The 27,056-nt window shown below is 36.9% G+C and overlaps 1 protein-coding gene and 1 long non-coding RNA gene across 9 annotated transcripts in view; one reads left to right on the forward strand and one right to left on the reverse strand.

The window, feature by feature from the left end:
- ORC3 (origin recognition complex subunit 3) overlaps window positions 1-26,679 on the forward strand; it is a 59,588-nt gene extending 32,909 nt beyond the window's left edge. For 2 of the 8 annotated variants that reach the window (XM_008515167.2, XM_070633586.1), the window contains exons 12-20: window positions 959-1,075; window positions 1,939-2,018; window positions 14,845-14,978; window positions 17,559-17,635; window positions 19,024-19,124; window positions 22,856-22,997; window positions 24,590-24,706; window positions 25,640-25,719; window positions 26,282-26,679. In XM_008515167.2, coding sequence (XP_008513389.1) covers window positions 959-1,075; window positions 1,939-2,018; window positions 14,845-14,978; window positions 17,559-17,635; window positions 19,024-19,124; window positions 22,856-22,997; window positions 24,590-24,706; window positions 25,640-25,719; window positions 26,282-26,387 — 954 coding nt within the window. In that variant the 3' untranslated portion in view covers window positions 26,388-26,679. Of the gene's footprint in view, window positions 1-958; window positions 1,076-1,938; window positions 2,019-14,844; window positions 14,979-17,555; window positions 17,636-19,023; window positions 19,125-22,855; window positions 22,998-24,589; window positions 24,707-25,639; window positions 25,720-26,274 lie in introns of all 8 variants that reach the window. The other 6 variants (XM_070633587.1, XM_070633588.1, XM_008515166.2 and 3 more) reach the window with 3 other exon arrangements.
- LOC139085558 (uncharacterized) lies at window positions 22-3,310 on the reverse strand. Its single transcript, XR_011543920.1, has 2 exons — window positions 3,157-3,310; window positions 22-1,095 (listed from the first exon to the last, which is right to left on the reverse strand). It is a non-coding gene; the product is annotated as an uncharacterized lncRNA (long non-coding RNA).
- Window positions 26,680-27,056: the final 377 nt, after the last annotated feature.

Here is a 27,056-nt window from a genome sequence, read left to right on the forward strand (position 1 = left end):
TACTGAAAAAAAGACAGCCCAGTAGTTAAAGTCCTTTATTTGACTTCTTAGAGGAGGAAAATTTTGAAGACCATGTCACAGATCATAATCCTCTTAAGAAAACATTAGAGAAATAAGCCATTATAAAAGTACTTGAGGTCTGAAAACACTTGATAGGACACAGGGTTTTAAAATAATTACTCAACTATTTCAGAAGGTTCTAGAAAACATTGCCACCCACAAAAAAATATCTTTTGAAACTGACTTGTGAGATTAGTCATCCCATAGGTTTCTTAAGACACTGTTTCCCATATCATACTTGCTGGATTCTAAATTATAAAGCTTGTTAGCTTCAGATTTCTCTTTTTCACTTTGCCCCCCCTCACTTGCTAAAGTAAATAAAACCAGTATTAGAGATGCTCAACAAAAGGCAAGGATTTATCAGAATTACCTGTGGTGTTTCTTCTACAGTCTTTCCCACTTCCCTTTCAAACAGAACTCTAGCAGTACTTTAAGAAAAGCATACGTCATAAGCAGAACCTCACCAACTGTTAATTACATTTGTACTGTGCTCTCTGGTGATCTCACCCTTCCAATGCCAGTGAGGGAGGGATAGGGTCACAGGCCCACCTCGCCATGGCACACCCCACAGGCACAGGCAGGTACTCAGCAACATGTTCTTTTGCACACTTGTATTTTTGGGGACCAAGTTATTGTGGCAATGCTGTAGATAGGAGGAAATTAGAGTGTTAATTTTAGTGTGTGTAAAGTATCACCAGGCTTGATACTAAATCAAAAACGCTCACCCAGCCTTTATCCTGGATTTTGTGTGCATTATAAATTCTCAGAATTAAGGAGGTTAATTTGTAATTCTGAATCTTCTCTCATCATTTTTTGGAAATTATGTATATCCATGAAGTAGATTTTAGTATTATATTGTTTTAATTACGGACTTACATATTTGTAATGTGATTTTTAGGAGGAAGCACAATCATTACTAGAAAACCTGTATGTTTACCATACAAATTACTTCCTGGTTTTGAGATGTCTTCATCAATTCACCTCTTCTCTTCCCAAGTACCCATTGGGTCGACAGGTAACTTCTTCCTTTGAAATCTATAAAGTAGGAATATTAGTAGTTTTTTGCTTTGATTTCAGTAGCATTCAGGGATATCAAAATTTGAAATGGATCCAAATCTTACAGTGAGTGCACAATCTAAATCAATTCCAGCTGTACACATGATTGGTAACTGAAACAGTATTTTTTGTTCTGATGGCCACAACTAGAAACAACCACCTGAATCTCAGTGGTATTGCTTCCCCTACAATGTATTTGTGCTAATGCATTTTAACTTTCTTTAACACTTCTTTGTCACTTATACCGAGAGAGCTAATCCTCCACCTTAGTGAAATGGAAAAAAGAATCTGTTTAAGAATGTTTAATGGTTAACCTTGCGTGGCACCAAGAACTAAAAGGGAAGCAGCACTTCTGCTCCTTGCAAAATTGTGCTCCTCTGGCCTTTGTGTCATACCACACACCTGTGGACCATCCGTAGAATGGATGTTAATGGAAGAATTCTGAATTCCTAAGTCTTTGCATCCTTAACTCAAAGGTTTAGAGAACAAATATAGATATGTAAGAATGACTTGTTTATAAGACAATTTCTGCCATTAAGCCTTCTTTTTAATAATCACATTATCTTTTTATCATTTTCTTATTACAAAGTGACCCGTAATATCAGCCAATCCCAATATAGTCTCGTTTTGCTTCTGTGTAAATGGTGTTCTTATAAAGCCTGATCCATGTGATATATGCCAAGTCTGTTGTCAACTAAAGAAAATGGTTGTTTTTAATAACACTAATTTTTTGTCTTGACCATTTATGATTTTGCCAAACTGGCAGTGTGCAAACTTAGTATATCACTCTTGTTTCCTCACGAGTATACTCTTCACTTACAGATCAGAGAGCTGTACTGCACATGTTTGGAAAAGAACATATGGGATTCAGAGGAGTATGCATCGGCCTTGCAGCTGCTGAGGTAGTTCTTTTGTTGTTTTTTTCTTTTTTGTCTGCTCCAAGCCTGCCAATAAGTAACACCTTTCTCTAGAACTCTGCCTGCCAAGGAGTTTCATAAGCGGCCATTTTGTGTCTAATATTTGTATATATCTTGAATTTATGTTTGTAGCTTATAGTGTTTTTAATATAATGCCCATCCATTTCTTTGCTGGTTTTACCTTATTTTTGAACTTGTGATTTTTAAAGTAAAATGAGTTTTTGTTTGGTCAAATATTGACACTACATGAGGAGAGCTTAGGTATGGACCATTTTCATCCAGCCAGCTTGACGTCATGGCAGGGAAAGTAGTCATGGAAGGTGAGCTCACCATGGCCCGACCTGTCTGAGTGGAGGAGCAGCGTCACGGATGAAACTTCATTTCACGGGCTGAAACGAAGCCTGTGAAGGTCTCTGCTGACCTTGATGAGGAACAGCCAAGAGTAGGTAGTGGTTTTGATGCCTTCCCCTACCTGAGCTAGCTTTGTTCACATTAATAATGGGTAATTCATAAATTATTTACCTCCTAGTATATGAATAAATAAGATATTTTAGTGTTATTATCAGATATCAAAGATCATTTACTATCCCCAACAAATTTACGTTTTAAAGTTATAATCATTTGTTTTCCTTGGCTTTATTTGTTATATGTATGGTGACTTCTTAGTCTTCCATAAAAATAATGATCACATGGATAATGAGAAACGGAAAATCAAGTGGAGTTGTTTCTGTACAGTCTTATAATTTTCCTTAGTGGATACAAATGCTTATATGAAAATATCATAAAGAAGTCTGAGAACTGAATATTTCTTAAGTCTTGGCTTCCTCTGGGCTCACAAGAAAAGAACAGATGGGCACAGTAGGAGGAAAATTCACAGTGAAAGCACTTTAAGTCCGAGACTTAATAATACAAATGTTAGTGATCTAGCAGGTGCAGATTAAGATAGGAAACTAATTTTATGCTATCTGAAAAAATAACTCCCTATGGAAACTAGATTGCCACTGAAAAGCTATGTTTTATTTCATTTATTTAAATGCCAATAACAGATTTCTTTGTATTTATATACTTCAACTAGAATATTTCTCAGATTTCTTTTGTTTTCTCTTCAGCTCAACATACCTACCTCAAACACCCACTTGATTCTTGCTGGATTTCCTCTTTAACCTTTGTGATTAGTGATTGTCTTCCTTCTCCAGTTGGGTATTCCCAAACTCATAGATTCCTTTGTCCAGGAGTAACTTGTTCCTTTCCTTCTGCATCTCCCTGGCACTGGTAATCTTGGAGTACAAGTCAAGGATCAAAAATGTCAATTCCAAACTAGGGCAAGGAAACATGAGCAATAATAGTAATCATGACCCTAGTAACCATGGCTTATGAAAGCTTGCAGTGCGCCAGGCACTGTGTTCATACTTTCAGTATATCTTCCAGTCTAACACTCAGGTACATCTTAGTAGCAGATACTATTAGCCACACTTTACAGCTGAGAAAACTGAAGCTCACGTAGGTTGCAGGTGATTTGCCTGAGATCTCTTAGCTGTTGATGGAACCGGGATTCTAATCCAAGTCTGACTTCAAAGCTCTTGTATCTTCCACTGTTCTTTGCTAAGATCTAAAATATGGATTTGGGGATCTGAGTAAAGCAGAAGCAATAAATAGAAAGTCATTTTGCTAAGCTGAGGTCAGAAACATAGGAATATAAAAAGCACTAATCGTCAACTATAGTAGCTACAGCAAGGACAGGCAAGAGTCTGGGCACTAGAAGAGGGAAAAAGAATCTGGGAACTTCCAGACTGGAATTCTTTTCCCCTTTGTACACAGTAGATGTGGACAAGAAGTCAGGAACACTTGTCAGTTGAGGCATTCTAAGTAGGAATCATCTGAATTTAGGAAAACAGACATTCTTATCACTTGTCTTCAAACAATTCAAGTCATGAGAGAAAATGAGATTAAAATGATCACTGAATGTTACTTTGGAAAGAAAAACTAGGCACTGTTAGAAACACAGTACAGTAACATTTCCAATTTGAATTTTTTTGTTAAGGAGGACCTTAAAGGCAGTATTTCTCTTGAAAAATCCTTTTTCTGGAAACTGGCATATTTACATAACCATAGATCTACTTGATGAAATATTTTGTGTCCATTAAAAAGTATTTAATTCCTAACATATGTATGGAACCACAAAAGACCCCAGATAGACAAAACAATCTTGAGAAAGAACACACAGGTGGAAGCATCACGCTTCCTGATTTCAAACTGTATTACAAAGCTACAGTAATTAAAACAGTATGGTATTGGCACAAAAAGACATATAGATCAATGGGACAGAATAGAGAGTCCAGAAATAAACCCATGCATATATGGGCAAGTAATTTATGACAAAGGAGGTGAGAACATACAATGGGGAAAGGATAGTCTTTTCAATAAATGGTGTTGAGAAAACTGGACAGCCACTTGCAAAAGAAGGAAACTGGACCACTATCTTACACCATTCACAAAAATCAAATCAAAATGAGTTAAAAACTTTGAACATAGACTTGAAACCATAAAACTAGAAGAAAACCAATGGTAAGCTCTTGATGTTGGTCCTGGCAATGGCTTTTTAGCTTTGACACCAAAAGCAATGGCAACAAAAGCAAAAAAAAAAAAAGTGGGCCTACATCAAACTAAAGAGCTTCTGCACAGCAAAGGAAACTATCAACAAAATGAAAAGGCAACCTACTGAATGGGAGAAAATATTTGTAAATCATGTATCTGGTAAGGGGTTAACATCCAAAATATATAAAGAACTTATACAACTCCATAGCAAAAAAGACCAAACAATCTGATTAAAAAATGGGCAGAGGATCTGAATAGACATTATTCCAAAGAAGACATACAGATGGCCAACAGGTACATGAAAAGGTGCTCAGCATCACTAATCATCAGGGAAATGCAAATCAAAATAGAATGGCTGTTGTCAAAGAGACAAGAAATGTGTTGGTGAGGATGCGGAGGAAAGGGAACCCTTGTGCACTGTTGGTGGGAATGTAAACTGGTGCAGCCACTATGAAAAACAGTATGGAGGTTCCTCAAAAAATTAAAAATAGAACTACCATATGACCCAGCAATTCCACTTCTAGGTATTTATCCTAAGGAAACAAAAACACTAGCTCAAAAAGATATCTGCACTCCCATGTTCATTATGGGATTATTTACAACAGCCAAGACATGGAAACAACATAAGTGTCCGTTGATAGATGAATGGATAAAGGAATTGTATACATACAACGGAATATTATTTAACCATATAAAGAAGGAAATCCTGCCGTAACACTGAACTCATAGACCAGAGAACAGGTTGGTGGTTCCAGAGGTAGGGGATGGGAGATGGGCAAAATGGTTGTAGGTCCCCAAATGTACAAACTTCCAGTTATAAAATAAATAAATCCTGGGGATATAATGTACAGCATGGTGACTATAGTTAATAATATTGTATGTTTGAAAGTTGCTAAGAGAATAGATCTTAAAAGTTCTCATCACAAGAAAAGAAATTTACAACTGTGTGATAATGGATGTTAACTAGATTTATTGTGGTGATCATTTCACAATATATACATATATTGAATCATTATGTTGTACACTTGAAACTAATATAATGTTATGTCAGATGTATCTCAATTAACAAAAGTATTTACAAGGAATTTGTAATAATGTGGGAAATGTTTGTCATACATTCGTGAGTGGAAAAAGACCTACAGGATTTTATATCAGAGTTTTTTAAAAAATGTATGCAACAAAACATTGATGTGTGTGGGGGAGCATGCAAATATGCCTTTATAATATGTCATTATTTGACACAAGTGCAATGGTTCTGCATGTCTTCCATAGCCTTTCCTCTCTCACTCAACTCTTAGAGCATGAAGACTTATACAGGATATGAGTTGGTTAATTTTTTGCTCAACCATGTATCATTCCACAAGTACATATTTAAGTTTTGGAATAGGAAGTGGTAAAAAGGATGTTAACCCAGCAATGAGCTCGATGAGTACAGTGGCTTCTCCAGGTCAGCTATGAAGGATCTTAAGAAGAAAAATTTACCTTTCTATTGGAGAGAATTTCTAAATAGCCATCTAGAAACCAAACACTAGACCAGGAATTTTTCAGACTTTTGAAATTCAAAAAACTCTGTTTCAATAATAAGGTCTTAAGGGTTTATATAAATCATAGACTCCTCAACTTAGAGGAACATAATGGATCAGCTGGACCTGAAGAATATTGCACTCACATCAGTAGCAGTGAATGGCTATGGGAATGATTCTTGGATTGGGGAAAATGAAAAGTGTGCCCCTCTTCTTTGGGGAATTTACTATGCCGTCCACTCTGTCAATTGAGAGTTATTCATCTAGAGTTAGCCCATGTTCTTCCAAATAAGGAAACCAAAGTGAGAAACATTGAGTGACTTTTCTGCAGTTGGCAGAGCTGGGATTTAAATCTGAATCTTCAAAGTTCAGTCCATTTTTCAGCCCTATTCCAATTATTTGAGAGGTGGTATAAAAGGAAATTTATATGGGTTTGTGGCCAATAGTCCATGTTCAGAGCGTACCCAAAATTTTAAAATGAGCCAGCAGAGCAAGCCTCTGTGCACTCAGTACCCCCCCCTCCCATCTTGGCACAGGATACAGACATATAAATGAAAGGAGCCACAGTGTCTAGGCTGCTTATCCCAAGTGTAACCTTATGTGCTTGCTACAGAAACAGATTTGTAAATTGAAGGTGATTGATAGCTGAAGGAATTTACTTTAGGCTGAAAGAAATTATTCTAATTTCTGAGTAAGGCTTTTGAGTTAAACAGTAATATATTAGCAAGTCAGCTCAGCTTTCATTGAGTTAAAAAAAAAATGACGCATGACCCAAGTAATAATATTAACATTTGATCACTTTAGCTTAGTTCAAAGAGATTAGAGATTTGGAATCTAAATAATGCATTGTTTCCTGACTTTGCAGATCAACTTTAGATGATATTTAAAGATCTAGTTATAAAAATGACATGGCTCCACAGTCTCTGAGATCCTAAATAGCAGTAATCTAACTTTTGAGGATCTAGATTTGTCCGTGCAGAAGCTATATGAGACTGCATGCACCATTAAAATAGAATTTCTTTTTTTTAGAACAAGGATTGCCAATCCTGAATTTGTATCACATCAGGTCCTCCACAATTATCTGTGGGCTTGTGGTAAAATCAGACACACAGCTGAATTGTTGAAGCACATTTTAAAGCAAAAGATACTGAGAGCTACTGTTTTGAGAATAATGATTTGTAGCTTTTAGCATGCCTAATGATTTCTACCCTCTCCCCAAAGACTCTGAATCTGACCATTGGGAACCTGGGTGTGGTGGTCATCAGCACCATTTAAATCTGCATTTAACAAGCGCTCCACCACGTTTGGACAGATGGCCCAGGGACCACACTTTGAGAAATACTGTTCTAGAAAATAAAGGGGAATAAAAGAGGGGTACCAAAAATTGAGGGAAAAAATGAAGCCATCAAAGGAAAAGAAGAGTCTTTATCTGTGGAGAGGCTGGATGGCTTTGGGCAGTTGATCTCAAATTTGTTCCAAAACTGGACTAAAGTATTCCACTGCTAATAGTGAGCAATGGCTTTTTATCTCAATAAACAGAAAAAGATCTGAATTTGTATTTTTTTAATTAAACATTTAATGCCTACTACCACTTTCCTGCTAGTAAAGTGAAAAAGTATCTAAGAAATATTAAAAACTCAAATAGCCGATGAAACTTAGTTTAACAACTTTTTTTCTTATGAACTCGGGTATACTTTTATATTGCATTAATAAAATATGTATATATTTAGAAAAATATAAAAACATGTATAGTTTTTAGAAACAACTAAAATTGTTTCTAACCATATGAGAGAATTAAATTTATTCATTTTGACATACAAAAAAAAGCATGGTGTTCCACAAAGGGCACCATGACTTCCAGGTGCTCCCCGACATGAACCAGTTTGAGAATAAAGAAACTGTTCTCACTCAGGCCTGAAGTCATGAAATTCTTTAGCAATGCATGGCCATTGCCTTGTTCATCCATTCAAAAAATGTTTTTTTAATGCTTGATATGTGGAGCCACTGATCTGATCACAAAGATGACCCTGGTCTTACCTACATTGAATTTTGACCAAATGAGAGATTAAGGTGGATGAGTAGATAGTCAGTTACAATACAGAGTAGTGAGTGCTGTGATGGGTGAGGTCTGGGGTCCTACGGAGCTAATAGACGGGACAGCTAACCTCCACTTGGGGGGTTGAGCAGTCTCTTGGAGGAAGTGGCATGGAATATGAAATATTGTCTAGGCTTAGGAGGAATTATGAATATTTTTGGTTTCCATTTCACTTGTTATGATCATATATGATTGCTTCGTTGTGTTGTCATTGAAGAAGACAACCTCTGTGGGTTTTTTTGTAAGCTTTTCTTATTTTCTTAACTTCTAGTCTTTGTTGATATATTTACAGTTTGAGTTTTTGAATATTTTCCAAAACTGTTTTACAATGGTAATGTCTGTTTAGAACTTGAGAAGTCATTATTCAGAAGACCTTTGCATTAGCCATGGATTGACCAGTTTCTCCTTGTAGCCTGTTCTCAGACGTTTATATAATCAGTACATACTTCACCAGAAATTACTGGCTTTCCGCATGATGAAGCAGAACACTCCATTGCCCTGCAGGATGATTGCTTTTAATGATTGCTAAATGATTCTCTTTCTGTCTTAGTTAAGGAAACTTTTTTTTATGACAACCTATAAAGCTTTTAACACATTAAGTATCACATTAAGTATCACAAGCCTTTTTTGAACCATTTACCTGATAGAGATATAATCACTTAAGTTGGTTAAAGATAAACAGCTCTTTTTCGGCATTAACATGGCCTATCTTAGATGTGTTTTTCCCTTTCTCTTTAAAGTAATCTAGTGTGGTGGCTTTCAAACTTTTACATTCTGATATTTTCTTTTCAATTTTATTCTACTTCTTTTAAAGCAGAATGCTAGATGGAATCCACCAGAATTCAAAGGCCATGTCACAGTCTCCAATTCCTCTTCTCATTCTCTCTTTAACTGACGGTTTGTGCACTGTATCAAAACTACTTTGATCAAGGTCACCAGTAACCTCCATGTTCCTAAATCTAATGGTCAGTTCTCCATCTTCATTTGTGTTAAGCTGCATTTAACACAGTTCATCATTCCTTCCTTAATGACTTCCAGGACCCAGCCTCTGGTGGTTTCTCTTCTTCCTGACAGCCTAACATAACAGTGCCCCAGGGCTTGGTTGAAAGCCCACTCTTTTCCCCTGAGTGTCAGACTGTTACTTCCATCTACCTATTCAACACCACTACTTGGACATCCAATACACATCTCAAAGTTAACATGTTCAAAACTGAATGCCTGATCTTCCCCCGGAAACCTATAATCTTTCTGTGGTCTCTCCCACTGTTCAAAGCCAAAAACCTGAGTTCTGCCTTCAAAATATATCAAGAATCAAACCTCTTCTTGCCACTTTCTCTTAGTGACCAAGTCACCATCATCTCGCACCTGGATTATTGCAAGAGCCTCCTAACTAGTTTCCTTGCTTCCACACATGTTCCCCTACAGGTTTTTCTCAAAACAGCAGTCAGAATATTCCTTTTGAAATATGTCAGATAATGTTACTCCTTTGCTCAAAACCGTCCATTAACTCCTCTTTTCACTCAGAGTAAAAGCCCCAGTCTATGCAATGACCCAACATGATCTAGACCCCACTCCCTCTCTGCTTTCATCTCCCACCACTTAGTCTCTCTTTCCACTTCAGTCACCTTGGCCTCCTCGTTCTTCTTGAACATGCCAGACATACACCCACCGTAGGCCTTTGCATGCATTGTTCCCTCTGCCAGGAAGAGCTCTTCTAGATATTTGTATGGCTAACACTCTTACCTCCTTCACATATTTGGTCAATGTCATCTTCTCAAGGAGGCCTAATAACTAATTTAAAATTGAAACCTACCTGCTGACTCCAAAGCCTCAATTACTCTGTTCAATACCGATTGGTATTTCCCATAATACCAATTTTTAACATACATATAGTAACACGAGATAGGTAGTGTTTGTTGTCTGTGCACCACTCTCCCGCCCCTGCTAGAAGGTAAGTTTTATGAGGACAGGGTTTTGATTCACTGAGGTATATCCCAAATGCCCACAACAGTGCTTGGTATGTAGTCGGCATTCAATAAATGTTTACTGAATGAACGAATGGTTTCATGACTAACTAATGGCTGAAACCCATTTTGAAAACCTAGTTTGAAAAATGCTGGTCTAGTGGCTAGACTCGGTCCTTAATTTTCTTCTTAGGGTGCTATATATAACAAACTTTTGGGGATAAATTAAATTTTTCATTTTTTGGTTTTCAATTAATTTTGTTCAGTTAGGTTTCAGAGTGCTTGTTGGAGTCACTCTAATAGTAACCTAAATGAAAACATAACAGCACTTTTCTGAAAGTACCCCTTGTGTTATATAACTCTGAAAACCAGTCATCCACTCTTAGCAATTTGTACTTCTAGGTTTTTTCCAAGTACAAACATATATTAAATCATACTATATACAGTGTTCTACAACTTGCATTTTTTTGTTTTTTGGATTTGTTTGGTGGGTTTTTGTTGTGGTAGTTATTTGTTTTGCACCTAATATTCTACCACAGACACTGTCCTGAGATGCAGTACAGCATGGTCAGTAAGAGCATGGATGCCAAGCCAGACTGGGTTCAAATCCCAGCTGTGCCGTTACCACACACTGGACAAGTTACTTAAGTTTTCTGTACCTGTTTTCTCATCCGTTAACATGTGAATAATAATAGTATCTACATCATACAATGTTCTGGAGGTCAAATGAGGCCTGGTACATGTGTGCATATAAGTGTTAGCTGTTTTTAGTATTACTTCATTGTTTATCACTGCTATGTAATATCTCGTGTTTTGAAAGTGTAACATTTCATTTAATCAGTCCCTTGCTTGATATATATTTAGGTTGTTTCTAATTCTTCTCTGTTACAAACAGTAATCATCAGGGGTGAGTGTGTTTTTGCACATTTGTATAGTTACTTTCATAAAATAAATACATAGACATAGACTTTCAAAGTCTAAAATATAAACTCTGTTGTACCAAGGTAAACTTGTGCCAACACGGTATCAGTATTTGTTTCTCCACACTGTTGCTGATGCTGAATATTATCAGGCTTAAGTATCTTTCTTTGTTGTCTTTCAGTATTTTATGATAGATGGACTAGTTTTCCCCCACCCCCACACCCTACTCAGTTTTATTTTATCTGAACTACATTGAGGTAGTGATCTCTTTTTTTCAAACTAGTTACTTCCAGTACCTCCCATCCCTTCCCTACTGATTGAAATGCGACCTTTGTGTCATGTACCAAATTCCCATATACACCTTGATCTCTTTCTAGACTTAATCTCTTCTATTGGCCTCTCTATTCCTATACAAGTACCATTGATTTTAATCACTGTACTTTATACCTTTTGATATATTAATAGCCCCACTACACACACTCAAGCATACACACATTGTTCCTCTTTTTTAGGAACAATTATTTTTCCAGGTAAATTTTAGAATAATTGTATGAGGTTTTAAAAGAATACCCACTGGGATTTTGTTTCAAAAAGTGTTAAAAGTATAGATTAATTTGGAATGAATTTGTATCTTTACAGTATTGAGGGTTAGAACTTAAAAATGTCTGTTCATTTATTCAGGGCTTTCATTTTTTTTATGTCTTACACATTTGTTATAAATACACGTGTATTCTATGTTTTGTGTTGCCATTTTGAGCATGCTTTTTTCTTAAATAGTTTATATACAATATTGATTACATGTCCCTGTAAGGTATTAACATGTGTGTGTGTATACACACACACACGTCTTTTTTTTTTTATTTATTTTTTTTATTGAGTTATTGATAGGTTACAATCTTGTGAAATTTCAGTTGTACATTAATGTTTGTCAGTCATGTTGTAGGTGCACCACTTCACCCTTTGTGCCCACCCCCCACCCCACCTTTCCCCTGGTATCCACTAAACTGTTCTTGGTCCATAGTTTTAAATTCCTCATATGAGTGGAGTCATATACAGATTATCTTTCTCTTGCTGGCTTACTTCACTTAACATAATTCTCTCAAGGTCCATCCATGTTATTGCAAATGGAATGATTTTGTTCTGTTTTGCAGCTGAGTAGTATTCCATTGTATATATGTACCACATCTTCTTTATCCATTCGTCTGTTGATGGGCACTTAGGTTGCTTCCATGTCTTGGCTATTGTAAACAGTGCTGCAATAAACATTGGGGTGCACAGGACTTTTGGGATTGCTGACTTCAGGCTCTTTGGATAAATACCCAGTAGTGGGATGGCTGGATTGTATGGTAGTTCTATTTTTAGTTTTTTGAGGAATCTCCATACTGTTTTCCATAGTGGCTGCACCAGTTTGCATTCCCACCAGCAGTGTATGAGGGTTCCTTTTTCTCCACAACCTCTCCAACATTTGTTGCTATTAGTTTTAGATATTTTTGTCATTCTAACGGGCACACACACGTCTTTTATCCACACACCCTTTTACATCTTTAATACTTCCCCAGTTCTCTTAGATTATCTAACCTTATAATCATATCTTATGCAAATAATAAATTTCATCCTCTTTTTATACCACTTGCTTCTTTTTTCTTAATTTGCTGTAGTGACTGAACTCTAGAATGATGTTGAGTAACAGTGATGATAGCAGGCCTCTTTGTTGCTCCTTTCTGAGTATGTATAATTGAATTGAAAAAACTCCTCTCAATGACTTTATTGGGTTGATCACATTATTAGCTCAATCAGCCTTACTTCAAGTCTTCTTTTATTTTAAACCAGAGCATACTTGGGGAAGTTTAAGATCTTTTGCTACTCTGGAAACAATAAGAACATAATCTTTGGCTGAGAATAAAAAGAGTAATAATTATCTGAAGCCCTGGAAGTTTATGTCTGAGGAGAACGATCTACCCCCTCCAATCAAATGCCACATTAAGTTATGATTAATAAAATTTGACTTCAAAATTATGACATAATGCCATTTTTTCTTGAACGCTGAAAATGAATAATAGTCTGGGCTTCGCCTTCCTTGATATTCAAATTTGCAAGCTGCAAATAGATGCAAGGTGTGGCTGCCTGTAGCCTGGGAAGCTAGTCTTCAGCGTGCTGCTGACGTGGGTTCGCCCTCCACCTCCATTCCTGCAGCCTCTTCGCCCCTCCCAGCAAGCCTGTGCTGGTGATTCCTTGGACCCTAGAAATGCTGATCTTATCCATTTGAGTAGGGCTAAAGGTCAGGCAGGCATAACGGATTGTTCAAGTGTATCTGACTTGGAGTAGTTAACTATCTTCTCAACAGTTTAACTCCATCGGGGCAACAGAAAACCAGAAATTTTAAATAATTTCAAATGCAATCAAGAATTAAATGTGTTGGTTTAGTTTTCTTTGACCTGTGAGCTGCCTTTCATTCACAGATAAAGAAAACACTGTGGATAATTATTTCATTGTTGTAGAAAGAGGAAGAAAAGGTTTTATACTTTTTCTTAAAACCAGGGAAAAGTTTACTTTTTGTCCACCCCAACCAGTTTCTGTATTTATTGGTTGACATTTTTTATTTTTTCATTTAAGTTTTAGTTGAAGTAACCAGCTTAATTTCTCAGTAGTTATAATCTACCTAGCTTTATATCTCTTTTTCCTAACTTAGTAATATTAGTATTTTTCCCAGATTTTTATTATGAAAAATGTCAAACGTAAAGACAGTTATCTTGCAGAATAATGGCCCATATTCTGGATTTGTCTGCTTGTTTCTTGATTAATATAAGAACTTTTAATCAATGTAGTCTTCATGATTTAGGTCTGTTTGGTGAGAATAATTTGTATACTTGTGTCATGGCAATTAATAATTACTAATATTGACCTGGTTCCTTTGCATTGTGTTACTGAATATGATCTTAATGGAGAGATCGTATAAAGAATGGCTCTGAGTACGGGATCCTAATTTTAGAATATCTGTGTTCTCTCTCCATTTCTAACAAAGATTTCCTCTATGGCTTTGAATGAGTTACACAACCATTCTCCCTGTGCTATAAAACAAGCAGAATTGCCTTCCTTGTTTAAAGTTCAGTGGATTTACTGACTGGTGTTTATAAAGCCCATGGAAGATGTAAAGCTTGGCTAAAATGGTAACAATTAGCAAAATGATTGTGATACTCTTTTGGTCCTTTCAAATAAGCTTTCATTTAGCCTAAGTGTTCTATCCTCAGCAGACATTTCTTGTCTCATATTTACATTTAGATCTGAAAGAGAGGGAAACTAACCTTAAATGTCTACTGTGTGGTAAGCGCTGTGCTAGATTCTTCAAATGCATCTTCTCATTTAATTTTTAAGCCTCCACCTAACCTATGAAATATATCAGTTCCTATTTTTATTTTACAGACAAGGAAACCAAGGATCAGAGATGTGTAGTAACTTATTCTGTATTATAAACATAGTAAGTGCCAGAGCCAGGCTGTGAACCCAGATCTTTGTAAATTTTCTAAGTTGAGCTTTATGTAAGAACTCTTCTGAATACTATGTCACTGAAGAAAATCTCTCCAAAAAAAGTTGGTAGCTACTAATGAAGAATTTACACCATCTTCTGACCAGAAACATTTAATATGTAGACAATGTTTTTTAAGTATATTAATTTTCCAGTTATATTACATCCCCTGTCACTGACTCTGTTCTAGGATGTTGGCAAAGGATGAACTGATGACCATACTTGAAAAATGTTTCAAGGTTTTTAAGTCCTCTTCTGAAAAGCAGCTTGGCAGCACAGCAAAGAAAATAGAGGAGCTCCTGGCCCAGTTTCAGAGCCTTGATGGTGAGAATATAATATCTTGCCAATTCTACTAGCTATGACAGTCATTTAACTAAAATAACATGGAAACCCCCACATTCTGATGTGTTGAGAGTTGAAGAGATAAAGTAGTTCATGAGCAGTCAGTATAACAAGACTGAGAATATCACCTCTTCATAGTCACAGTAAGCCAAATGGTTCTCTTCTAGATATGGTTTCAATGATGAAAAGCATCAAATGGGCAGGAAAAAAAAAATGGCAACAAAACGAAATTAGAAAGATTGGAGAGAGTAGCAGGGCATCATAATTAAGGACTCCTTTTGGATGTTTTTTCTTAAGCATTTCATCAAGTTCTTTATAGATTTCAAAAACAATGCATAAATCATTTGTAACCCTGAAAAATTAATAGCTTGAACTGCTTTCACAGCACTGAGGCTCATTGCTATGCTGATTACCAAAATATGCATGAGGTTTGCTTTAATCAGATTTACAAAGGCTTGACTCTCTCAGTCCTAAATGAACTGAGGCAGCCTGGCATTCCTCACTGTTGGAGGGCTACAGTTTCCTTTAATTTGCACGACCTCCACACAATCATTTGTATCCTGATTGTGCACACGTAGCCATGTTCTGTTCTCGAATGCTTCAGGACTTCTTTGTTGTAATGGGGCACCATGGATTGATACTGATCATTAACTTTTCATGGGCTCTTCTCTTGCTTTATTTCTAGCATCAAAATATGATATTCTTCTGGTAAAACAGACAAAATGAGTGTGCACCTTTTATTTTCCCCCAGTTAGGGAAATGTTTTAACAGAGTTTGGGGAAAAGAGGCAGCATGGTGTGTAAGCACACAGATTGGACATGGCATGATGAAACATTTCACTTGGAATGTCTATATCCTTTTCTATGTTTGGCAAGTGTTCCTTTGTCTTGAAAATCCTTTGGATTTAGGAAAGCGCTTTTGCTGAAATGCCTCCGTATCTCTCCATTGTTGCAGTGCTAGGCACCTGATGAGTGCTGAGTCAATGGAAGGCGAAAGAGAAAGGTTGCTTGACTCTTAGAGTGGCAGGAGCAGCTAGTATGAAGTACTCTACAGTACAAAGGGGTTCCCTCCGAATTATGTGTAGGCATTGCTCCTTTGCACTAGAGCCTGAGCTGAACCATTTTTCAAGTCATAAAAATTGTAAAGGGCTGGAAATTCATATCATAGAGATCACTGAGGACAGCTACAAACAGAAATTAAAGCCCAGGAAGAGAAAGTAACTTGCTCCAGATCACAGCGAACTAGTGGTGGCACCCAGACTAGAGCCCACCTCTCTTAACCACCAGCTCATTGTTTTTTTCCTCTGATTCACAATTTAAATGTCCCCCTAATTGTGGTCATTGGGATAGTCAGGGGCCACCACTGAGGACATAAATAGGCTAAAAGAGTTAGAGGAATATCAGATAAATTAGGTAAATTTCAATCTTTTACAAAATTGGACTCGGGGATTTTTGTAAAATGAAATTGCAGATATAATTTTAATTGAAGTTTATGTAACATAAGGTAGAGAACAAATTCTGTGATGTTCTAATATTAAATAGAGGAATGCTGCTTTTAGAAATGGGAAGGCTGGAGATTAAGTGACACATTGTCAATAATAAAGTGAAATTAAACTGCTACACTGGACAAGTAGAAATATTTGACTATATGCTAGCTCTGGTTCCTTAACACTTACTACATATTACAGTCTGGGTTTAAAATTACATTTGGAGGGTTAAGTAAGCCAGACTGTCATATCAGATTTATTTTTAAGGCTTTGCTACATGTTAATGAAATGGGACAAAGAATTTATTAGATATTTTAACCTTCAGTTATATCTTTCTTGAACCAAGAATTATCCATGGCTAAAAAGAAATTTATTCTTTGAGAACAATGCAGATTCTCCAGCCTCATCCCTCTGTCTTAGATTTAGGCCAAATCAGTCATGTGAGTGTAAGGTTCCTTAAACCTGCCCTGCCCTGGAAGGAGGATATTAGGGCCTCATGCTCTCTAGAAGCACAGCTACACCTTCTGCCAGGTTTGACCTTCTGTTCTCGTCACTGAAGAACCATGATGCACTTTGCATCTTAGAAGAATATTTCAAAACTTTTACACCTTACCCTCTTCATACTCAAATAGCATTGTGTCAAAAAATAGTGAATTGGAAGATCGAGGCCAAGTTTGCCAGGGTGTATTGTGTTGTTTACAATCTTGGCATAGTCAAAGGAATACAATTTAAATCTATTTATTTGTTTTTTAAAAGCTATTTATAACAGCACAAAGATTGGAGCTTTTTGCTGTTGGTTTGGGGGTTTTGTTTGTATTTTGTTTTGTTTTCATTGTGGTCACATTTTAAAAAATTCAGTACCTAGTATTTTGAAGACTTCTCTGCAGCATAACCTACATAGTATTTATTGACCTTTGGCTTCTGGAAAAAATCATTTATCTGATGGAACCTTGATCCCTTGAAACATTAAAAAAAAAGATGAGACTTTATTTCCCTTGAGTAGTAGAAATGTTTGTTCTCTTGACTTGAATGGATATACCCTAGTAAATGGATATTGGTTTGTGTATTAAAAGCAGAAGCCAAAGAGGAAGAAGATACTTCTGGGTCACACTCAAAGGGGCTTCAGAAGACAGACCTCTATCATCTTCAGAAGGTCAGGTTACTTTCTTTTCCTTGCAACATCCTGTGATGCTTGCAACATCCTGTGATGTTCCCTTTTTTCTGTGTGTGCTCTAGATTAGTGCTACTTGGATGTTGTTTTCATTTTTAAACTACAACCAGGAACAAAGCAGACTTTGTAACTCACTTATAAATTGAACATACTGTTTATCCCACTGCCATTCCCATTTTCCATGTATGCTAGCTAAGTTACTAGCTTACATAGGTGGAAACTGTTCCTGTAGCCTGAGAGAAAGAGAATTAACTAGCAATAAGGGAAAATGGGAACATGGCTGCAAAAAAGTAATCTGATTATCGGATGTATTTGTTTTCCTGTTTGATCAAACTGAGAGCTCCAAAAGAGCCTAACACACTAGTTTTAGATATTTTTGATTTTTTTAAATGTGTATCCAGTATACAGCAGAAATTGAGCCACAGTGTATATCCAATATAATCTTTTTGAAATAGTTCTAACTTGGATCTTGGTTGTCAAAGTAAAGAACCTTGTTTGTACCATCATAACAAGTTATGATAAATGTAGAGTAAAATTTCAATCTAAGCAAAACAAAACATATGGAGTCTATTCTGTTAGTATGGCAGAAGGGCAAGGGTTTTTTTTTTTCCTTCTGAGTCTTTTTCTTAAATGAAGTAACAGGTTGTGGATAATGAGCACTCTGCCATATAACTTAGTAATGAAGTGAAATGCCCTTTTCCTCTTTCTCTGAAAATTCACTTGATGTATATCTGAAGCAAAGGCCTAGGAGGAGAGATTCTTTCCAGACCTCAAAAATAAAAGATAAGGGGCTGGCTCCGTGGCCGAGTGGTTAAGTTCGTGTGCTCCGCTGCGGCAGCCCAGGGTTCAGATCCTGGGCGCGGACATGGCATCGCTCGTCAGGCCATGTTGAGGTGGTGTCCCACATCCCACAACTAGAAGGACCTGCAACTAAGATATACAACTGTGTATCAGGGGGGTTTGGGAAATAAAGCAGAAATAAATAAATAAATAAATAATAAAAGATAAGAGGCCAGCCTGGTGGTATAGTGGTTAAGTTCACAGGCTCCACTTCAGCAGCCCAGGGTTAATGGGTTTGGATCCCGGGGGCAGACCTACATGCTGCGCATCAAGCCATGCTGTGGTGGCACCCCACATACAAAACAGAGGAAGATTGGCACAGATGTTAGCTCAGGGACAATCTTCCTCACCAAAAAAAAAAAAAAAAAAAAAAAAGAAATTTAAGCACAATCCATTTTGATCTGGTTCTTTCTCTGCACATTATGTTTTATGGAAAGGGCATCAACTGCCTCTGCCTAAGCAACAGAGCTCCCTTTTGAGGGGTATTCTGTCTCAGAATCACCAGAAAAGGTATGTTCTTTCATCCATAGTCCTTATTGGAAATGAAGGAGTTAAGAAGAACCAGTAAGAAACAGACCAAGTTTGAAGTACTCAGAGAAAAAGTTGTGAACTTCATTGACAGTCTGGTGAGGTGAGTCTGTTGCTCTTAAGAGCTAAAAAGCAGGCTATCTTCCCAAAAAGCACTGGTGTGATAGCTGTCCACAGCCACTCTAGGACGCTTTCTCCTATATTAGGCTTTATGCTTCTCAGCTTCCTCCGTCCAGTTTAGAATTGTAGTGTTGATTATTTTCCAGCCTTATTAGGATGTCTAATCAAATGACTTAGTTCATTCTTTTACTGACACTTCAAGAACACAGGTTTAAACTTGATCTAGTTCATTAGGCTGGGGCAGAGAGTCGGGTTGGGGGTGGAAACAAAAACTGTCTCCTTTCTAATAACAAGTGTTTGCATTTCCTTTTATCCTTGCTCTATCTTTGCTGGGAGTATGCTGGATCTGTGCCAAGCCAAGAAAACAGACAGAGCAAACTAGCCGTAATGCCCTGTTTTATCCTGAGTAAAGGACTTCTAATTCTGAAGAACACCAGCCCAACTCATTATCAGGACTACATTCATGTTGAGAAATGTACTCATAGTCAATTTAGAAATCCACTAGTCCTGCCTATATTTTAAGATGATTCCATTTTGGGAAACCTAGATCATTCTGATTCATGGATATCCCAAAAGCCAGCCCTATGTAGCTGTGTAAAATCACCCACCTAAGCTGCCTGTCAGGCAATTGGAACATACCATAGGAAAAAAAAAATGAGAAGTGTGAAAAATAAAAGTAGGAAATAACTGTTATTTATCATTGCTTATTCTGTTTTTTAATGGCAGTTCAAACTCAACAGCAGGCTAGGCACTAGTACTAAGAAAACAGCAGCTCAGTTATTGAAGACAGAATGGTTTTCTGATAAATTACCTATCCTTGAAAGTGAAAAGTTCCATTTTGCAGGACAATGTGGGGGCAGAGTCATTGTTCCTAGTCATTGGGGAGAAATTACTAATGCCATGAAAGAGGTCCAAATGACCAACCAAGTGTAACAAAAGGAAGGTTAAAGTCAGAGAACTGTGTCATATAAAAGTGATGCAATGCAATATTGAACTGACCTACTGGCCAGAAATGACCTTTTAGAACTCATACAGTTAACCTTGTCTTTGGTGTTCTTGTAGTTTCTAGACCCAAGTTCCTGGCTCTTTCCTTTCACCAAGTTGTGACTATTGTAGTTGGTAAAAATAATTTTGCCATGTAATTTAGCATAATTTATAGGCCAAATGTCAGGTTCCTTTCTGAGTTCCCACAAATCCCAAATTGTAGGCTCTGAAGCCAAACCAACCATTCCCCTTTTGTGACCTTTCACCTAATATGTCTCACTTTTTACCTTTCTGAGCAGTTAATGAAACAAAACTGAGCATGATTGAAATGTGTTGTGTTGGGGAATCATAAAATTTTCCATACTAGGATTTACTGTCTTTACCAAGATTGACTATCTCAGAAGGGAAGAGATAGGTTTGTAGCATGTTAGAGCTAAAAGGGACCTGAGGAGTCATGTGGCAGCTAAAGTCCCGAGAGAGGCTATGACTTGTGGAAAGTCACAGTCCCAGTTTGCTGACATCTGTCAAAAGGCCCTCTCGATTTCTCCACACTGTCCCCAAGGACCACATCACAGATGTTTGACCAGATCTTGGAGTTCTGGAGAAAAGATGTCCTTTAAAGATAAACATAAGCACTAGGCTCCAGGAGGCGGGGTTCCCAGTATACCATGAACAGCTCTTGCTGAAACTACTGAGAGCAGAGAATAAGTTGCCACTTTGTAAGTTACTGTTTTCACCAAAATACAAGCTTCAACTCTGTAGCCTTTGTTGTTATTAAGTGGTCCTCCCAGTTCCCTCCAAAGCACCTCTCTTTTGCTTGTGAACTCAGATCTGAATTCAAAATGAGCATCATCCAATGCTCTAGTACGAGACTCACTGCTTATTTCTTCTCACAGCAAATAAGATACAGAAGTATATTTTTATGCCAATCTCCAAGTTTGCAGTTAGACAAAAAATTCTAATGTATGATTTGTTACTGTTGTTCAACTAATGTAGCCCAGTGGAAACCAAATACAGGCAAATATTTTGCCTGTGATGGAAGTTCTTTGAGGATATCCAAAGGCTTTTTGCCTTGGGAATTGCCTAAATTTCTAAACATTAAAGATGTGAAAAAGGGAGAGGAGTACAAATATGAAAGAATAGTTTCTTTGAAATTGACTCTATCTGGTTGCCTTGTTAGATTTCCAGTCCTTATTATATTGCAAGGACTTCAGTAGTGTCTTTTAATGGCAGTTATGTATAACGAGTGGGGAAAAGAGCCTGAGGTTGGTGTAGGAAGAGTTTGTGGTCAGAAATTACAGATGGGCAGCCAGCCATTCAGGGTGGCAGCCAGCATCACCCATTCCTGAAGTTACAGCTAAATTAACTTAACCTTGAGTATGATGTTAGTAGTACTTGAGGTGTAGAATTCTGGTCTTTAGGGCCAAGTCAAAATCATACCCTTTTTGCAAATGAGTTTTATTCCAATTGACTCTGGAGAAGGTGCTGCATCTAGAACTGGAATGAGCAGAGGGCCAGGAGCTCTTGAGACTGGGAGAAGGGAGATGGTGATGAGTGATGTAAATGGTTAATATGCTCTTCACTTCCTCTCTTCCTCAAAGCGACTGACGGCACAGGTGAAGCAGGTGTAGTGGGATTTTCTAGGCAGTGTTATCCTCTCCAGCAGGGAGAAAGCCAGGACACCAGGAAGAAGAGGGGTAATTTTCCTGGTGGCTAGGCTGAGGTAGCTGCTTTGTTCTGCCTGCCCTGGTGGGAAAAGGAGCTGCCACAAATCTGTCATGTGGCCAAAATACTTTACGCCCAGGACTGTACTAAGCCCCAGGAATCTTTATGAAGGCATGTGAGTTAACTACTTTAATCAAGTTAGTGACTTATTACTCTGTCTTTGGGTTGTGTGTGCCAAAGCTTCCGCCTTCCAATTTACTACCTTCCAGGCCACTGAAGGGCAATGTTACTGTCATAGCACAGACCAGCTGATGGGCTCATTATAAATTTAAAGTGAACTTTTTAATGCTTTATTTTTTAAGTTCAGATTTCATTAAAATTGGTTTGTCATCTACCTCATAAATAAGGCAAAAATCTCAAGTTACAATGGCTATTTAACAACTGAAATTTTAATAACGAACAATGTGTTTGTTTTTCAATACTCTGAAGCTAAAATTCAGCCTTTTCTGCCTTCTAAAGTAAAAAAGTAATTCAACATATAAAAAACTTTCAGGGTATCATTTCTATAAGAGATATCACTTAAAACATTTTCTGTGATCCAGAAAGAATTTCCTAAACTCTTAATTCCAGGTCTGAGGCCTGTGTTTAACACTGCCAAGAATTAAATGTTATGGTAAAGAATGTGGATATCTCAGTTTTCTAAATAATTTACTTTATGAAAGTATTCATTCATACTTTAAGAAATTCTACCTTAAAGATCTTAAACAGAAAAGTAATTTATGCACATTTGTTCCAAAAGGTTTAAATCAGAACTGAAATACATACTTTTTTGTACTCTAAGGAGTCTGAAAATTTTTAAAAATACTATATGGAAGAGGTACAGTTCTGAGTTAATCTACACTGGATTTGATATTTGGGTTTTCTTTCATTTGTTTTTGGTCTTTGTTGATTTTGCTCTTTAAGTAAATTAATTGCTCAGTCTTCCACAGAGGATTGACAAAAATATTATATTGAAAATAAACCTGTGCTTATCTAAAAGCTGACACTTAACTTGGGCTGTTCCAGAGAGTATCTTCTGCCCCCAGACACACAGCCTCTGCACGAGGCGGTGTACTTCAGTGCCGCCCACACGCTTCGTGAGCACCTGAATGCTGCTCCGCGAGTAGCCCTTCACACCGCACTCAACAATCCTTATTATTATCTCAAGGTAAGGAGCAGACTCATTTTTCGGAGAGTTTAGTTCAGACCCAAGACTTCTTTATCACAAGAATATTGTATATTTGCAGTTCTAAGGAGCAAGGAGTTGGCAGCTCAGGGTCGCATCTCTTTCAGCTATTTTTAAAAATTCTTTAGATTTTTGAGGGCATTTTCTAAGCCAGTGAAGATACCAGTTAGTAGACAACTAATGCTGCCAACTTTTGATCATGTGTAAATGTCTTCCCTTCATGTGATAAAACCAGATCATAGGCATTAAGACTGGAACGTATAATGCTACTAGTACTGTGAAAATTAAGGAAGAGTTTCCTGCAGACATAGCAGTAGATAACGGGTCAAACAATATGGCTTAATGAAATTACTTGAAAGATCCAAATGATGGTTTCTGATGGAAAAAAGAAAAACTTTGGGATTTCATTTTAGATTTTAAACCAAATAAAGATCTACTCCGGGAGATACCTCCAGAGCTGAGTTTAGAGGAGGGCCAGCAGTCTGCCAGGGATGAAACTAAAATCCAGACACATTTGCTAGTTCCAAGAAATTGTTCTTTAAACAGAGTTCAAAACTGTTCAGAATTTTAAAAACTTTCTTATGACCAGGTAAAGTGATCACTTTAAACATTTCAGTAAGCTATATTTCAGTAAGTTATATATACATGAAATAACTTGATATTTTGCTAATAAGTTATCAACTCAGTTAAGCACCTAGAAATCTTGCCATAAATACTTAAGTGACTCCATGAAAAACCTATGAAGAGTGTTCCAACTGGTTTTTTGTTCCAAAATAGCACACAGACCAACATGCTAAGCGTTACAGGGGAATAGTTGGTAGGAAGATATAAATCAACAGTTTTCAATGATGGTGATAGTGGGGAGCTTGAATAATTTCATATTGAAAAGCACAAAATGTCAATTATTTTTATTATATAAACCACAAATTAACTCTGACAAAGTCTTTTTGGCTAGTGGCAGGTCACAGAAGAGGACTCCTGCAGTCCCAGCAGTCTTTGGGAGGATATATTATAATCTCTGAGCATATGTGTGAGAGAGATTCTCTCTCAGTAAGAACCATGGATTTCAAATAGGTTGAAAAAGTGCTGATGGTTTTTGTAGGGGTTAGGATCTGCAGTGCTGTCAACACAGTCTTCTTTGAGAGAACTTATAGCCTTGGTAGTGGTGTGTTGGTATTTATTAATAGAGTAACTGCTAGAATTCACATAATTACAAATGTTGGAAGTGGCATTTTATTGAAAATCCACAAAGAATTCCATAAACTATTTATGGAAAGCGGAAGTGCTTTAGGGTCTTGGAAATTAATAATATATGATTAAAATGAAAAATATGCTTGTCTTCTAATCCTGGGAGTATTCTTCTAGTGAAAAGGAGCTAGGGGGATTATGATCAAGACCTAATCCTAAACAAAAACTAGCTAAATTTTAGAGAGTAAATGCAACCCCCTAAATAAAGCAAACCAAAGACTCCATTTACTGGATTACTAAATTTAGGTTAGGGACTTCATTAATATCTGTTTTTGTTCCTAATGATTTCTAAAGTGTACTCATCTTAAGTTTACTGTGATTTTTAGAACGAAGCACTGAAAAGTGAAGAAGGCTGCATTCCAAATGTTGCCCCCGACATCTGCATAGCATATAAACTGCACCTAGAGTGTAGCAGGCTGATCAACCTCGTGGACTGGTCAGAGGTAGGTCAGGGAGGAGAGAGAGAGCTGTTTACTTGTCTAACCACCCATGACAACTTTCCTGGAATGTTTTTCTATTTTTGGTACTTTGAAACTCTTTTTTTTTTAATGCCCTGTCTTTTGTTTGGAAAACATAAATCACCTCATACTTCAAAAGTTCCTCCAGAAAAGCAGCTAACTGCTCAACAGTCCCATTCCCAATCATTCTGATCCCACATGCCTCAGCCAAGCCAATCCTGCGTTCATGCCAGGTCAAAGTAAGCGTGTGACCTAACCTCACAGTTAACAATAAGTGAAAACAGTTTAGGTCAGTTCTGTTATTCGACAAAATAAAAAAGTATATTATTAACTAGCATTTCTCTTATTGCATAAAAGAAAAAACATGCATTGGAATAACTACCCAACAGATTTAAGTTGCAATCAGGAAGTACAAGGAATACTTGGCAAGGCAATGGACAGCTGTTGTTACTCTTTACGATAAGTAACTATTCTTCCCCTCCTCAGAAGAATACTGCAAATTTAACTCTGTTGAAGGTCCTATTTGACAGATGTGATGTCATCATATAAAATATGCATAATTGGCTGCTTCCAAGAAAATCAGGCATTTTCCTGGGGTAATGGAGGTTGGGGAGTGCAGGATACAGGGCATCCTTTGCTTTTCAACTTTGACTAGTTTTGTTTCTTGTTTTTCTCTGTATACTTCCTAGTTCTCTGAAATGTAAGAGTATTCAGGAACCATTCCATTGTCTTTTAATGTGTACCTGCTTTAAAGTGATCATCAGTTTTGAGAATCTGAAATTTGGTATAATAAAAAATATGTGCCAGCTATCAGCAGCAGCTGTGCATGACCTGGCTTCACACAGAGCCATCAAAGGCAATAAAGGATGTCTGGCAACAGTAGAGATTTTTATTTTCTTCTGTATTGTCTCTCAAAAGGCTTTTGCAACAGTTGTGACAGCTGCTGAAAAAATGGATGCTAATTCTATAACCTCAGAAGAAAGGAATGAAATTATCCAGTATCCTTTTAAACGACTTCTATAATGTCCAAGTATACATATAGAATATAAGTTTAGTTTCTCCAGATCTACATTAGAGATTTATAAAGACATGCTCCAAGCAACCTTATTACTTACTAATATTAATCATACCATCCCAAAATAACTTGTTTATAAATATTCATTCGGAATTTAGTCTAAAAACAAGACCAAATCTGAAATATTGGTCTAAAACTTACATGAAGGTCATATTCCAAAATTCACCAAAAATGTCCGAAACTGTCACTCAATTTTCTACTTTTCTAAGATTATTAATGTACTTTTCGAATTTGGGGGGTGGGGCAATTTTCACACTATGTGAAAAATTAGAATTAGGTAAGCAAGTGTTAAGCACTTTTCCATTTGTGTCTTATTGACATTGGATTCTAGTATATTTAATGTTTTCCAGGATGGGTTATAGTTTAATTTAGAAGTATATTTTTGAACTATATTTCAGTTTACTAACTAATGTTTTAACATTGAGATTTTAACTTCTTTTTATCAAAAATACAACATGGTGAATTTCCTTAGCTACAGCCTCCAGTGCTCGGTTTATTAGAGCTGTTTCTGAACTAGAACTTTTAGGATTTATAAAACCTACCAAACAGAAGACTGACCATGTGGCAAGGCTAACATGGGGAGGCTGCTAGAAGGCAAATGAATGAAACCAGAAGGATCCCATTTAGCTTAAGAGAAAAAGGAGACCAGCCATATTTACATACCTCTAGAGGAAGACTGTTCTGGAAAGAAATTAAATGTGTAATCCCCATGTGATATTTGACAAGTAGACTGCTAACCCCCAACAGGAATGTATCAAAACACCTTTGGAGTACTTTAGAATCCACTAAATAATTCACTTACATTGTAACCAAAACCTCTCCTGTTACCACTATAATTTTCACAGCCATTACTAAATTATGAATAAATTGTTTTTGAACAAAATAATGTATAAATGTAATAAATTCCTTTATCCAGGAGTATAAATTATTTGCATTTGATTGAATGGTACTCATTCCTGCTCCCCCAGTGTCTTGCACTGGCCTTCCTCACTTTAGTAAACTGTGTCGTAAGTAAGATCAATATCCTACAGGCTTATTTGTTCTAGTAACTACACAGGTTCTAAAACTCTCTCTGTTGTCCCATTCCTTTAGTCTTACAACTTAAAAAGTCCCAGGTTGTTTGACTTTATGCTTAAAGACAGTAAATATTCTCCTTGAGGATGACCCATCATTGAGTATTAGAGCCTGTAAGCTGTTACAAATCGCCTCTCAACTTCATAAGGCTCAGCTGAAATGACAACTAGCTCTCTTCCATAACAA

This window comes from Equus przewalskii, chromosome 9 (genome assembly GCF_037783145.1).
Source record: "Equus przewalskii isolate Varuska chromosome 9, EquPr2, whole genome shotgun sequence".
Classification (NCBI taxonomy): Eukaryota; Metazoa; Chordata; class Mammalia; order Perissodactyla; family Equidae; genus Equus; species Equus przewalskii.